Source organism: Pipistrellus kuhlii, unplaced genomic scaffold (assembly GCF_014108245.1).
Source record: "Pipistrellus kuhlii isolate mPipKuh1 unplaced genomic scaffold, mPipKuh1.p scaffold_m20_p_30, whole genome shotgun sequence".
NCBI classification, from domain to species: Eukaryota; Metazoa; Chordata; class Mammalia; order Chiroptera; family Vespertilionidae; genus Pipistrellus; species Pipistrellus kuhlii.
This window is the reverse complement of record NW_023425530.1, coordinates 237,400-252,322: the sequence shown is the minus strand read 5'-3', so window position 1 is coordinate 252,322 and position 14,923 is coordinate 237,400. Positions and strand designations below refer to the sequence as shown.

The window sequence follows — 14,923 nt, the reverse complement described above, 5'->3', positions numbered from 1 at the left end:
TCAGCTCCTATTGACAACATTGTGTGGCCGGCACCTCACACCCATTTCACGGGTGAAGGAACAGCCTTGACACTCAGCTCACCCAGCCCTTGAATGGCAAACCTGGTGCAGTGTGACCCCCAGTTGCAGGTCCTGTGCCAGGAGTGGCTGATTGAGGACTCCATCTCTGAAGGCTGCCTGCTTCATCCACAGACGAAGGCTTAGCAGTGGTCCTCCCGCAAATCAGAAAATCACAAAGTATGACTGCAAATCAGCAGGCCCAGGAAACAGTCTGGTATGGACCGTGAATGGGGAGGGGGCAAGAATGAGGCCTGAGCCTGTCTTACAGGGCCTTCACCAGGGCTGAATCTGTCAGAGTCACTATTGTCATGACTGGCGGTGCTCCTGGCATCAGCTGGGTGGGGGGTGGGAGGGCAGTGATACTGCTCAACACCCTGCAGTGGCCAAGACAGGCCCTCCCCGAGAATGGCCTGATCCCCATGTCCGCAGTGCTGAGGGGCCTCTCCACTAGGACAATGCATGTCATGTGTGACCCAGCCCAGCAATGTCAGCAGCTGGGAGCTTGGTAGAAATGCAAATCCTTGGCCTTCCACCGCCAGACAAACTGGGTCAGAAACTCAGAGTAGGTCCCAGTAGGTCCCTGATGATGCTGGTGCCCACCAATGTTCTAGAACCATTGGTTGGGTCTACGCATTCTGCATTTAAGATAGGCAGCCTGGTGTGGCTCAGAGGTCATGGTTCGATTCCAGGTCAGGGCACTTGCTGGGTTGTGGGTTTGATCCAGTAGGGGTTGTGCGGGAGGGAGCTGATCAATGATTATCATCATTGATGCATATCTCTCCCTCTCCCTCTCTCTGAAATTAATAAAAGTATTTTAAATAGGAGCCCAGGTGGTTCTGAGCCACATGTTTGGAGAACCCCACTTTGAGAAACACTGGTGGGAACTTGAAAATGAGCCATACATTCCAGAAGCACCTACCTGTGTCCTAGGTCTTCCCAGATCTCCATTCCTTCCCTCCCCTCCTGTGTCCTTCACTGGAAGGCCTTGCCCAAGCTGCTCCCAGTGTACCCCCCAGGCCTAACTGTTCAGCAAAGACCCAGAAACTTCCTTGTTTGGAACTGCTAGCTGAGTGGGAATGGAAAAAACACACACCTGTCATCCAAGAAGCCAGTGTCTTCCGTGTGATTTGACAAGTGTGTCATGATAATTACAGCTCCATCCCACATGAGTTAGAAATAGAATATTTCTGAATATGCCTGTCAGAAGTGCATTGAACAAAAAAAAAAAAGGAAAGGCAATTAAAAAATGGATTTGGCATAAATCGTGACTAAAAAGGCTTCCAGGAGTAGGATGAGCCTACGATGTAAGGCAGGGGCTGCTACCATAGATGGAGTTATGAAGGCTCTGTCCTTTCCATCTCCACAGTCAGCAAGTCTTTTCTGCAGGCAGATTAAGTCCCAGGAAGCAACCAGAAAGAAAATACATCTCACAGAAGCAGGATTCTCAGCTGGGGGCAGTTTTGCTCTCCAGGAGACACTAGGCCAAGTCGGGGGACATCTGTGGTGGTTGCTCCTGACTGAGTGGGTTGGGGCCAGGGATAGCCCCCACAGAGATAAGCCGGCCCCAGTGTCAGCACTGCTAAGACTGAGAACCCCACCTGCTGGAACTGCCAGCACACACGGCCTAGATAAATGTGTCAAACCAATGTCCCAAACCATTTTGCCATCAGCAAAAATAATTTGTTCACTGGCTCTAGACTGCCCTTGTAAATCTTTGCAGCAAAGATTTCACCCCAACTTGAGTAACTTGAAAACCCCAAACTGATGGCTTCCCCCACCCCAGTCCTCCCTCGTGCAAACTGATGATTTCAAAGTTGGAGCAAAATGATGGAGCTCTCTGAATGTGACCCTTGTAGATAAGAAGCTGAGGCCACCAGGTGGCGCACCAGCTCCATAACCTCTTCACCACCTAAATCCTTGGAGAGGCACACAGAGCATCAGGACCAGAAAGATGCCGAATCTATCATGGAACTACCTAGGTTTGGACCTAAAAATGATTCAATTCTGGGTATTAATGTGTGGTTCTAGAGCTGGTTTTCCTCTCAGAGGTATAAGTCCTTGCAACCAGGGACGCCTGCTAGGCTCTGTGTTGTGATGGGACCACCATTCAGAATGTGAATCCTGCCTGCCCGGCTTAGCTCAATGGTTGAGTGTTGACCTATGAACCTGAAGGTCATGGTTCAATTCCAGGTCAGGGCACATGCTTGGGTTACAGGCTCCAACCTCAGTATGGGGTGCGGAGGAGGCAGCCAATCCATGGTTATCTCTCGTCATTGATGTTTCTGTCTTCCTCTCCTCTCCTCTCTAAAATCAATTAAAAATGTGTGTGTGTGTGTGTGTATTTAATTTTTTAAAGTATATTTTATTGATTTCTTACAGAGAGGAAAGGAGAGGGATAGAAAGCTAGAAGCATCGATGAGAGAGAAACATCGACCAGCCGCCTCTTGCACACCCCCCACTGGGGATGTGGCCGCAATCAATGTACATGCCCTTGACTGGAATCGAACCCAGGACCTTTCAGTCCACAGGCAGACGCTCTATCCACTGAGCCAAACCGGTTTTGGCAAAAATACATATATATTTTAAAATATGAATCCTTTCAGTGGTGAGGTTGAAATTCTGCTCAGCTCATAGCTGTTCCTAAGTCTTATAAGCTCTGGTAGATTTGGGGAGTCTGTTCTGTATTCTTTTTAATTATTGTGCTTAATTTTATCAAAATGTAACATGCATACATGAAAGTGCACACATTATAAGCAAACAGCTCGATGAATTTCCACAAAGGGAACAAACCCATGTCATGAGCACCCAGACCAAGAACAGAACCTGACCAGCCCCTGTCATGGCCCCTCCAGTCATTACCACCCCAAAGGGCAGCTGCCCCAGTGTTCTATGCTGCAGGTTAGTTTTGTCTGATTTTGAAATGTACACAAATGGAAGCTATTAAAGACAAAGCTATAAAGATTGTAGAAGAAAATACATGATTTGGGATAGACAAACTTTCTTGAGAACACAAAGCACTGATGGTTAATTTTATATGTCTACTTGGCTAGGTTACATTATCAGATATTTGGTCAAAATCCAGTCTAGATATTGCCAGGAAGGTGTTTTAGAGGAAATTAACATTGAAATGAGTCGACTTTGAGTAGAGAAGATTAGCCTCTATTACGTAGGTGGACTGCATCTAATCAGTTGAAGGCTTCAAGAGAAAAGACTGAAGTTCTCTTCAAAGAAGAGAGGATTCTGCATCTAGACTGGAGCTGCAACATCCACTCTTCTTGAGGCTTCAGCCTGCCGGTATGTCCTCTAAAGTTCAGATTTGCCAGCCCCCAAGACCATATGAACCAATTCCTTAAAGTAAATCTATCATCTATTTTCCTTATTCTGTTTCTCTGGGACCCTGACTAATTCAAGCTCTAACCATTTTTTTTAAAATTCAACAAATAGACCCTACCTGGTTTGGCTCAGCCTGCAGACTCAAAGGTCCTGGGTTTGATTCTGGTCAAGGGCACATGCCCAGGTTATGGGTTCCATCCCCAGTGGGGGTATGCAGGAGGCAGCCGATCAATTATTCTCTTTCATCATTGATGTTTCTATCTCTCCCTCTCCCTTCCTCTCTGAAATCAACAAATTGAATGCACTAAAAGTGAGGGAAGGCAGCTTGGGGGAGATAGAATAGGATAAAGGAGGGCTAAATGGTAATGGAAGGAGACTTGACTTGGGGTGGTAAACACAATACAATATACAGATGAGGTGTTGTAGAATTGTATACCTGAAACCTATATAATTTTTAAAATATATATTTTATTGATTTTTTACAGAGAGGAAGGGAGTCAGATAGCCAGAAATGTTGATGAGAGAGAAACATTGACCAGCCGCCTCCTTCACACCCACCTCCGGGGATGTGCCCGCAGCCAACGTACATGCCCTTGACCAGAATCAAACCTGGGGCCTTTCAGTCTGCAGACAGATGCTCTACCACTGAGCCAAACCGGTTTCGGCTGAAACCTATATAATTTTATTAAGCAATGTTACCCCAATAATTTCAATTTTTAAAAAGTGGATTGAGCATCATCCCATGCACCAAGAGGTCATTGGTTTGATTCCCTGTCAGGGTATATGCCTGGGTTGCAGGTTTGATCCCCAGTAGGGATTATGCAGGAGATAGCCCATCAATGATGTTTCTCTCATTGATGTCTTTATCTCTCCCTTTCCCTTCCTCTCTCTCTAAAAAAAGAAAAGAAAAGAAAATCAATGAAATATAAAACAAAAGTGAGCCATTGAGTGGGTTAGTTTTGTGTTTTACATTTGTAATATATTTGACAAAAATATAAATTACTCCCATGCTCTAACCAACTGAGCTACCTGGCCAGGGCTGTCACTTATTTCTTAAGCCTGTTCATGTGTCTTTCACTGTGGAAAAATTTTTAAATACTCACACAGTCAAATTGTTGGTAGTTTTTCTATCATACCATCCCATACACAAGTCTTGGAGCCTAGGACTCTTTCAAAAATATGTCTTGAATGAATAAAAACCAAACACTTATGCAGCTTCTTCTCTGAGCAGCCTGGCTCTCTAATCATGAATAAATATTGCACCTCCTGAATTCTATAGGAAGGAGTCATCCTGTGGGCATTTACTTGGTGTGCTAGTATTACAAGGGATTATTTTTGTTGTTGTGAATGATGGAAACCAGAAAAAAAAAGTCAAGGCACTTTGTGTCTACTAATAAAAATGGCTACCACCTATTGCATGCTAATCATAAAGCAGGCGGAGAGTGGCATCCAATATTAAAAGCTCACAGCTATCACATACTTTACTTCTGCAAAACCGAACTGTCTTTTGACACCTCCAATCTCTGTACCTCTGCCAGTCATTCCTATTTTAGTGAACAACACCAGCAGTCACTCTGACACCTCCCCCATTGCAGCCCACCCAGGCAAACCAGGGCCAAGTCCTGTCAATTCACCCTCCAAGGTATTTCTCAAATTCACCCACCCTTGACAATGCCTTCATCTAAACTAACTTCCATTCTTGCCCATGTGATTTTTAATGGGTCTTCCTGCTTTTACGCTGGCTCCCCTACAATTCAGTCTTTCTTTACAAAGAGGTCACAATAACCTTAAAACATAAATTGGATGATGACCTTCATCTGTTTATTTTATTTTTATAGTTTTTAAAATATATTTTTATTGATTTCAGAGAGGAAGGGAGAGGTAGAGAGCATCAATGATGAGAGAGAATCATTGATTGGCTGCCTCCTACATGTCCCTTACTGGGGATAAAACCCTCAAACTAGGCATGTGCCCTGACCTGGAATCAAACCATAACCTCTTGGTTCATAGGTCTATGCTCAACCACTGAGCCATGCCCGCCAGACAGATTCAACATATTTTAACAGAATCATTTGGTTATTGTGTCACAGCTGCCAATAGGTCAAGTCAGATGAAGACTGTGAATTGACTGACTATTAACATTTTCTAGATGAAAAGAATGGAATGTTGAAAAACAAATGTTGCTTTACTTCCTTTTATAAAAGTTACCAGACTTATGAAAAAGATAATTGCATTCATTTGTTAACTAAAATCTTATATTCAGCTTACCCTGAGCCAGCCATGGGAAAAGATACTAAGAATAAGATGGATAATGCTACAACATGAATGAAACTTGAGGAAATTATGCTCAATGAAATAAGTCAGACACAGAAAGTCAAGTACTGTATGGGGAGGAGTCAGATTCATAGAGACAGAAAGTAGATATTGGGTGCCAGAGACTGGGAGGACAAGGAGGCCTAATGTCTGGGGTGCAGGCTCAATCCCCAGTAGGGAGTGTACAGGAGCAGACATTCAACGATTCGCTCTCATCATTGATGTTTCTATCTCTCCCCCTCTCTTCCTCTCTGAAATAAATAAAAATATATTTTAAAAAATATATCTGTGTGACTCACTTGGATGAGTCTTGTCCCATGCACAGAGAAGTCACTGGTTCGATTCCTAAAAAGGGGACATGCCCGGGTTTCAGATCCAATCCCCGGTAGTAGGCATGCAGGAGGCAGCCACTTGTTTCTTTCTCCCTCTCCCTGATTATCTCTCTTAAAAGAATCAATAAAACAATGGAAATATATCTTTAAAAATAAATATGTCCCAGTTTGGCTCAGCGGATAGAATGTCAGCCTGCAGATCAAAGGGTCCTGGGTTTGATTCCAGTCAAGGACATGATACTTTCGTTGCAAGCTCCTTTCCAGCCCAAACCTTGGTCAGGGATTGTGCAGGAGGCAACCAATCGATGTGTTTCTCTCACATTGATGTTTTTCTCTCTGTCTTTCCCTCTCTCCTCTCCTCTCTCTTAAAATCAATGAAAAAATATCCTTGGGTGAGGATAAACAACAACAAAAAAATGTCAGATCTGTCACATCTCTGATCAAAACTCTACAGTGATTCTCTAATTTCTCTCAAAGTCCTTTTAATATCATTTAAGGCCTTCTTTTTATCTCCAAATACACTTCCCCACCTCACTGTGTTTTGGCCACACTGGCATTCTTATACACTCCTGCCTAAATGTGTATGTCTATGTGAAATGCTATTATCCTCTTAACTAACTTCTTCATCTTCAAGTTTTTGCTCAAATATCTATTTATGGCATCTTCTTCTAAGTAGAAATCCACCACCCTTACTAGGCTCTATTATTCTAGGGCACTTGTCACCTTCTGATATAATTCCATTTGTTTTGTTTATCCATTATTTTCCTTGTCTTCTCCTAGAATGTAAGCTCCAAAAGGGAGATCTTTATTTTGCTCATAGATGTTCTAGGAAAGGTCCTGGCACATAGCAGAGATGTTGAATCAATAAATCTTCTCCTCCTCCTCCTTCTATATATATATATATATATATATATATATATATATATATATATATATATATATATATATATATATATATTTAATTGATTTTAAAAAATATTTTAGTTGGTCCGAAGGTTGTGGGTTATTGTTAAGCTGATTAACATTGATTTTAAAAAATATTTTTATTAGAGAGGAAGGATAGAAAGTTAGAAACATCGATGATGAAAGAGAATCATCGATCAGCTGCTTCCTGCACACCCCCTACTGATGATGTACCTGCAACCAAAGTACATGCCCTTGACCGGAATCGAACCTGGGACCTTTCAGTTCAAAGGCCAATGCTCTATCCATTGAGCCAAACCGGTCTCGGCCTTCTTCTTATTTTTTATTAGCAAAGATGGACATTTATTGAAGAGCAAGTACAAGTTCCCACGTGGGGAATGGGAGAATCTCACAGTACAGACTCCCATGTGGGAGAGGGAGAGAGTCCCCTAAATCTGCTTCTTATGCCTACAAAAAGGGCATCAGCAGCGAGGCCACTCGGGGAGAGACAGCCTCCTGTAGGAAATCGTGTCCCGCAGGTGGCCAAGGCTCAATCTGAGCGGGATTCAGCACCAAGTGCCCCTGGACAGCTCTGGAAGCCAAACCCTACCGGAACCGTTCTATTGGGGTTGTAGTTTCCCGCCGGAGCTGCCCGGGGCTGTACCTACCGCTTTAGCTAGGAAACTACTTTTCCGCGTTGGTAGGAGAGGCGGAGTCTCAGAATGAGTGGCAGGCATTGCAGCCAATTAATGGGATATCTAGGCCCGCGGTGCTTGGGAAGGCCAATAGGCAGGGGTGTAGGCGGGGCGTGAACTGCTCCTCGCCCGACCCGAGCCTCCACCTGGGGCGCCGCTGTAGGGTCTGGACCGCGCTACCTTTGAGCGGCCGGAGGCTCTGGCGGGGCGGGCCTTTCGCAGGTATGTGTGGGCCCGGGCCGGGGGCCGGGGCTGGGCCGGGGTAGGACCACGGCCTGGGGGCGGGGCTGGGCCCTGGCGGAAACTGCAGCCCGTTAACCCAGGCCCTTAAGGCGTCTGCTCTTTATTGGCGAGATCTGTGTGATTTGCGGTGGTTCCACCTGCAGAGCGTGAGTTGTCCCCTCTGGGGAGGGGCCGTGTGAGCCCTGTCCTCCTCTGAGGGGCGCCTGGTGCCTCGCGGGGCATACTGAAGGCGCTCAGTACGTGCTAAATAAATGAATGAGTCGTCCGGTTCTCCGCTCAGTCCTCGCTTTGAGAGCGCCAAGGCCACCCTCACCCCCACTCCACAGACTGGGGCCTGGGGACTCCTAGCACTTATTTGTTGGCCGCCTACTGTGTACCTGGCTTTGGGCTGGGAAAACAGAACCGCTGTCCCCACAGATGTCGCAGACGAGGGCCAGTGCGGACATTCCGGGACTTAAATTTGTAGTTCTCTGTAGCACATATAATGCCAGAAAAATGCCAGGCAGTGGGATGGGAGAGACCTCCTTCTGATGGCATCTGAGCTGAGACCTGAAGAGCTCACTGAAGTGGGGGAGTTGGGCAGTGAGAACTGGGAGGTTGGGCGTGGACAGGGAGCAGCCAAGGTCCCTCAGGCTAACGGTGACATTTTCAGGTCCAGAGGGAAACCTGCTCCACACTGGCTCATTGAGTCATGTAAAGAAGGCCACATGCTTCAGCACATCCATTTGCTCGGCCAGCTGTTCCTGAATCTCTGTTGTGCACCAGGCATCTGGGTAGGTACAGGGGACACCGTTCGGGTGGAAGTTGCCAGGGGTCCTGGAAGTAGTGACTTGAAAGACAAGATGTCATTGGAAGGTCATAGAGAGACATGTTCCAGCCTGAGAGTAGTACAAGCCACGCAAAGGCCCCGAGACAAGAGTGGACTTGGCACAAGTGGGGACCACAAAGGCCAGAGGGAGTGCAGTGAAGCAGGAGCCGATGGCCTGGAGCCTTCCCCTCAGGGCAGAGCATTGGGATTTTACGTGAGGTCTATAGGGAACCAATGGAACACCACCACCTGATAGAACATTCTGCAACAATGGAGACATTCTCTGTGCTGTCCAATGTGGTGTCATTAGACTCGCATGGTTCCTGAGCACCTGAAATACAGGTAGTTCAGCTGAGGGGCTGAATTTTACGTTTTCTTTACTTTTAACGTAAACAGACGCATGTGGCGAGTGATTGCTGTACTGGACATCGCAGCCATGGATAAGTTTATGCAGGAGGCAGGGATGTGTGCCAGGCCTGGAGTGGGGTGAAGTATGAGGGGGAGGAAGGCAGGGTGGGCTTGGTCACTAGATCTGGTCAGATAATCCAATGGCTGATGTGATTGTCCCTGGTGTTTACAGTGACTGGACTGAGGCATGAGCCCCTGGTAGCACATCGTGGGACGGGAGCGTGCATCCACACATGGTTTGGCCCTACGAGGACCAGAGCAGCCCAGGCTGTCACCATGGTGAAGCTGTTGGTGGTCAAGATTCTTTGCATGGTGGGCGTGTTCTTCTTTATGCTGCTGGGTTCCCTGCTCCCCGTGAAGATCATCGAATCCGATTTTGAGAAGGCCCACCGCTCAAAAAAGATCCTCTCGCTCTGCAACACCTTTGGAGGTGGGGTCTTTCTGGCCACCTGCTTCAATGCTTTACTGCCTGCTGTAAGGGAAAAGGTAAGAGCTCCCTGGATGATCTCAGCCATACAATGCCAAGGCTCTCTGGTGCTTTTTCAGCTCTGACCCTGAATGTGGTGGGAGCTTTTACACCTAAGGGTGATGGAAAGTAGAAAATGAATTTGCTGTGTGACCATGCGTTGGTTGCGTTTCTTCTCTAAGCCTTCCCTGGTAAATAAGGGGTTTAGATTAGACCTGGGGCTCCTAACTGGTGGGCTCATTAGTTGTTACTTAACCAGACCCTCCATCCCTGGGAGCATACACTTTGTACAGAAGTTGGTAGTTGTGGCCTCTCTTCAACTCCTGTATTAGTCAACTACTGCTGCGGAACAAATGATAACAAATGTAACATCTTAAAACAACACACATTTATTACTCACAGTTTCTTTGGGTCAAGGGTTGGACACTGCTTAGTTGGGTCATCTCCAGGTTCTCAGGAGGCAACGATTGAGGTGTCTACTGGGCTGAGATCTCATCTCAGGGTTCTACTAGGGATGGGTCAATTTCTAAGCTAATGTAGTTGTAAGGTGGGTTGTCAGACTCAAGACCTAGTTTCTTTCTGACTGCTGGCTGAGAGCTGCCCTCAGTCCCTTGTCCCATGGGCCTCCCCATCATGGCTTCTTGCTTCATCCTCAAGTTGCAACCTGTGCCTGGATTTCTGACATTCAGATCTGTGAGATGACGCTTTTGTGTTACTTTATACTGTTAAACTTATGTTCCTTCATTACACAGCACAGGATAGTCATACAGTTGGCATAGATGAGGTTAAATTAGAGTCTTGTCTGACGGCTTCTGCACCCTCAGTACCACTTTCAGAATTGCCCCCATTTCTTGTGTTCCTACTGTATCACCCTTCTCATCCTCCTTCTTCACATCTGGCCTACTGTAATGGCCTCACTCTTCTCTATCCCCCTTCGGTGCACCTGGGCCTTTCAGGGTCCTCCAGAAACCACGCCTGTGCTTCATCCCTGCCCACAGACTTCCCACGCCTAATCAGCTCAGGTCCCTCCCAGCCCGTGCCTAGTCGTGCCACAAGCTGTGGCTTTTGTGTGTCTGTCTTGTCTTTTCCAATCCATGTTTATCCCTCTGGGTGTAGTTTGTGTTTATCGTGAGCTGGTCTTTCCCCCAGTGAGGCACACGCAGGTCTCCATGAGACATTTAGCAAATGAATGAAATAGCTTCTCTGCAGTAGGGGTTCCCATCCAGGGGTGACTGCTCACAAGGAATATGGGGCCATGTCTAGGACATCTATGGTTGTCATGACTGGAGGTATTCCTGGCTTCAAGTGAATGGGCGTCAAGGATGCTGCTTACCACCCCACAGTGCCCATGATGACCCCCACAGAGAATGACCCTGCCCAACGTCAACACCTCCCCCAACAAGTTATGACAACAAAAATGTCTCCCCACATTGTGCTTCTCCCTTGAGAGCAGGATCGACCCAGTTGAGAAGTCTGTTTGTGTGTGTGAATGTGCATGGACAATCACAGGTTGTAATGAAGGTTGTGAGGGAAAGAAGAGATTGGGGCAGTAAGCAGAGATTGGGGTACCTGGTTTAGGTCAAGGACTTGGAAATTATATGTAAGCCAAGACCCAAAGCATGAGCATCCATTAGCTGCGAGTAAAACTGAAGGAGAAACATGTTGGACAGAGCCGATGGCACAGCCCCAGGGCTGGAAAGAGCTCAGTGTGTGCAAGCACCCTTACAAATCCGGGGAAATTAACCCGTGCTTCGAGGGGCCCACAGCCCGCTTTGATGGACAGAGTCTAAAACTGCATTGTCCAGTGTGACAGCTGCTTGGCATGGCTGGATAGTCAAGTTTCAGTGAATTACAATGAAGTACAATTCAATATGTCAGTCCTCAGCTGTGCCAGCCATGTTTCTAGTCCTTACACACAGCTAGTGGCTCCCATATTAGCACAGATAGAAAGCATATCTATGGGGGAGGGAGGGAGGGGGGCAAAAAAAAAGCATTAAAATATGTAAAAAATAAATTAATTAATTAATTAAAAAAAAGAAAAAAAGAAAAAAAAAGAAAGCATATCTAGAACATTCTATTGAATGGTGCTGACTCAAGGGATCTGATGGGTGTCTGAATGTGCTGACAAGCCTTTACCCAAGAGGCTGGAGTAATGGGAACAGAGCCCCATCTGGATTATATGGAAGCAAACCCCACGCGGGTATTGGGGCCAGAAAGGCTGGTTTATATCACAGCAGTGAAGGCCGGAAGTCTTAGATTAAGGTGACAGCAGGGCTGGGTCCTTTTGAAGCCCTGAGGGGGAATCTGCTCCATGCTTTCTCTCCACTTCTGATGGTGGCCGGCAATCCCTGGCTTCCGACACGTCACCCCTTCTCTCTGGCTGCGTCATCACATGGAGCATCTGCGTGTGTGTCTGTCACCTCTGTCTCATAAGGACGCCTGTCATTGGATTAAGAGCCTGCTGTAACCCAGGATGACCTCATCTCAGGATCTTATGTACGAGTTTCTTGGAGTGGCAAAACAAAGTACCACAGATGGGGTGGCTCAAACAACACTTATTCTCTGCCAGGGCTGGGGGCTGGAAGTCTGAACTCAGGGTGCTGGCAGGGCTGGGTCCTGCTCGGGCCTCCCTTTTCTGCCTCTTTGTGGTCCTGGTGTCTCTTCTTTTTCTTGGAGTAGGGCCCACCCACCAGCCCCATTTTAACTGAATCGCCTCTTTCAAGAGACTCTCTCCTAATATGGTTGGTTTTGAGGTATTAGGGGCTTAGAGATTTGAATATATGAATTTTTATTTTGGGGGAGGACACAATTCAGCCCTTAATACTTTACATATATCTACAAAGAGCCATCTTCTAAATAAGGCCACATTCTGAGGTTCTGGGTAGATGTATCTTTGGGGGCCACAATTCAGCTCACTCCAGTGAGGCGTCATGCCTCCTTTTATAATAGGATTTTTGTTTAATCCATCAAGGATGAGCTCGTCACTACCTCCCCTTTTACTTCTCATGAATTGGGTATGTCTGTGCTTTGCTAATTGAACAGTGATGTCAGATGAGCCCTGTTGCCTCTGAACCCCTCTCACGCTCTCCCCGTCCCTTCCTCCCTCTCTCACATCCTCCGCTCCAGCTCCAGAAAGTTCTGACTCTTGGGCACATCACCACTGACTACCCACTGGCAGAGACCATTGTCATGTTAGGCTTCTTCATGACTGTCTTCCTGGAGCAGCTCATCCTGACCTTCCGCAAGGAGAAGCCGTCCTTCATCGACCTGGAGACCTTCAATGCCGGCTCAGACGCTGGCAGCGACTCAGAGTACGAGAGCCCCTTCATGGGGGCCGCGCGGGGCCATGCAATCTACATGGAGCCTCACACCCACAGCCACGGGCTGCATGTCCAGGAGCTGTCACACTCCAGCCCCCTCCGCCTCCTCAGCCTGGTCTTCGCTCTGTCGGCTCATTCCATCTTTGAGGGCCTGGCCCTGGGCCTGCTGGAGGAGGGGGAGAAGGTAGTGAGCCTGTTTGTGGGTGTGGCCATCCACGAGACGCTGGTAGCTGTGGCCCTAGGCATCAACATGGCCCGGAGCTCCATGCCCCTGAGGGAAGCGGCCAAGCTGGCCGTCACCGTGAGCGCCATGATCCCCCTGGGCATCAGTATTGGCCTGGGCATCGAGAGTGCGCAGGGCGTGCCCAGCAGTGTGGCCTCGGTGCTACTGCAGGGTCTGGTGGGTGGCACCTTTCTCTTTGTGACCTTCTTTGAGATCCTGGGGAAGGAACTAGAGGAGAAGAATGACCGGCTGCTCAAAGTCCTCTTCCTCGTGCTGGGCTACGCCGTGCTGGCCGGCATGGTCTTCCTCCAGTGGTGAACGTCCCCTTGCTGTCCTTGTCTGTCTAGGTCTCCTGTCCTGCTGGAGCTCTCGGGGAGCCCCCAGGTGGGAACAGGCTACATTCCCCAGCTCCCTCTCCCCCCAACAGGGAGCTCAGGCCCCCAGCCACTGCCTGCACACAGAGGCTACCCAAGACCAAGCTGCGCCCTAGATTCTACACGCCCAGCCTCAGGGCAACCCCATTGTAAAATACTTCTCTTAAAGGTATTTACCAAAGCTGTGTGGCCATGTCGACCTGGGCGTGGGGATCTGGCAACTCACATGGGAGGCAGGGCAGGGCGTCCACGTGGGATCAGGCCAAGATCCTCCCACACCACATACAAACCGGACCAGGACAGGAGCTGTGGGAGGCTCCCAGGCCTCTGTCCTCTCCCCCACTGGCTCTGTTGCTAATATCGTGTTTCCCCGAAAATAAGACATCCTCCGAAAATAAGACCTAGCGCATGGAAAGATAAGACATCCCCTGAAAATAAGACCTAGCGCAACTTTGGGAGAAGAAATTAATATAAGACACTGTCTTATTTTTGGGGAAACTGGGTAGGAGGCCACCAGCATGGAGTGTCTGTTCTGTGGTTAGATGGGGCAGCTCTGTGCCTCCTGCCCCCCACAGCTTTACCACTGCAGGGACAGGCAGGGTCCTGGGTGCCTCAGGACTACCGTCTCCTCTGCCTTCTGATGCTGTTTCCCCCCCACTCCCCAAGGGAAGGTTGCCCTCCTGGGAGTTGGGGCTGCTGGGCCAGGGTGAGTGTGGGTTCCCTGAAGGAACAGACCCATGGGCTGAGATGTGCGGGCAGGGCCAGGAGGCAGCTTGGCTCTTGATTCATAATCCCATGTGTGCCCAGGGTCTCTGGAGTAAAATGGACTCTGCAGGCTGAGGGGCAGGGGCCAAAGACACAGACAGAGGAAGTTCCCCTCACCAGACACAAACAGAGGAAGCCAGTCCCAGGTGGTGCAAGAGAGCAGAGACTAACTGCTGAGTGCCTGGCTGGTACAAACCCTTGGTGCTATGGCAACCTCTCATTAGCTTCCATTGTTGTCCTGGCAACCTGGGGCATGCCTGGGTATTGGGAATGGGGTGAGCCTTTCCTGGGGATTTGCTTGGCCTGGCCTGAAGGTGTGGTGGGAGAATGCTTGGCCTGGTGACCTGGGCTAAGTTCTGCCCAGCCTCAGCTTCTCTCAGCTCCGTCCCGGCTGTTAGGGCCTGCTTGCTATGTCTTCCTGCGTCCTACCTCAGCTGGGAGGCCCAGGGCCAAGCTGTGCGCCTCTCTGAAATCTCAAATTGCCTTCCTGTGCCCACCACTGCTAGGAAGAGCTACAATGGGGCCAATTAAGTCCCCCAACAAGAACAGGGCCCTCTTCCCGTTGCCCTGGACTCAGTGAAGCCCTGGTCATCACATTCGCCAGGTTGGGGACTCCAGGAGCATACTGTTGCTTATCCAAAAGTGGACGCCCCAGGGGCTGCCCTGCTGCTACCTAGTCA

At 48.4% G+C, this 14,923-nt stretch overlaps 1 protein-coding gene across 1 annotated transcript; it reads left to right on the top strand.

Moving 5' to 3' along the window:
* Positions 1-7,715: 7,715 nt before the first annotated feature.
* Positions 7,716-13,659, top strand: SLC39A3 (solute carrier family 39 member 3). Its single transcript, XM_036459834.2, has 4 exons — positions 7,716-7,858; positions 8,532-8,652; positions 9,268-9,581; positions 12,688-13,659. The coding sequence occupies exons 3-4, from the start codon at positions 9,372-9,374 to the stop codon at positions 13,420-13,422; spliced, it is 945 nt and encodes a 314-aa protein (XP_036315727.1). The 5' UTR covers positions 7,716-7,858; positions 8,532-8,652; positions 9,268-9,371; the 3' UTR covers positions 13,423-13,659.
* Positions 13,660-14,923: the final 1,264 nt, after the last annotated feature.

Bases quoted from the DNA above. Each gene is read 5' to 3' on its own strand.
- SLC39A3 (XM_036459834.2), top strand. From the start codon at position 9,372: ATGGTGAAGCTGTTGGTGGTCAAGATTCTTTGCATGGTGGGCGTGTTC. The intron at 9,582-12,687 runs GTAAGAGCTCCC...CCTCCGCTCCAG, and splicing joins TGCCTGCTGTAAGGGAAAAG to CTCCAGAAAGTTCTGACTCT.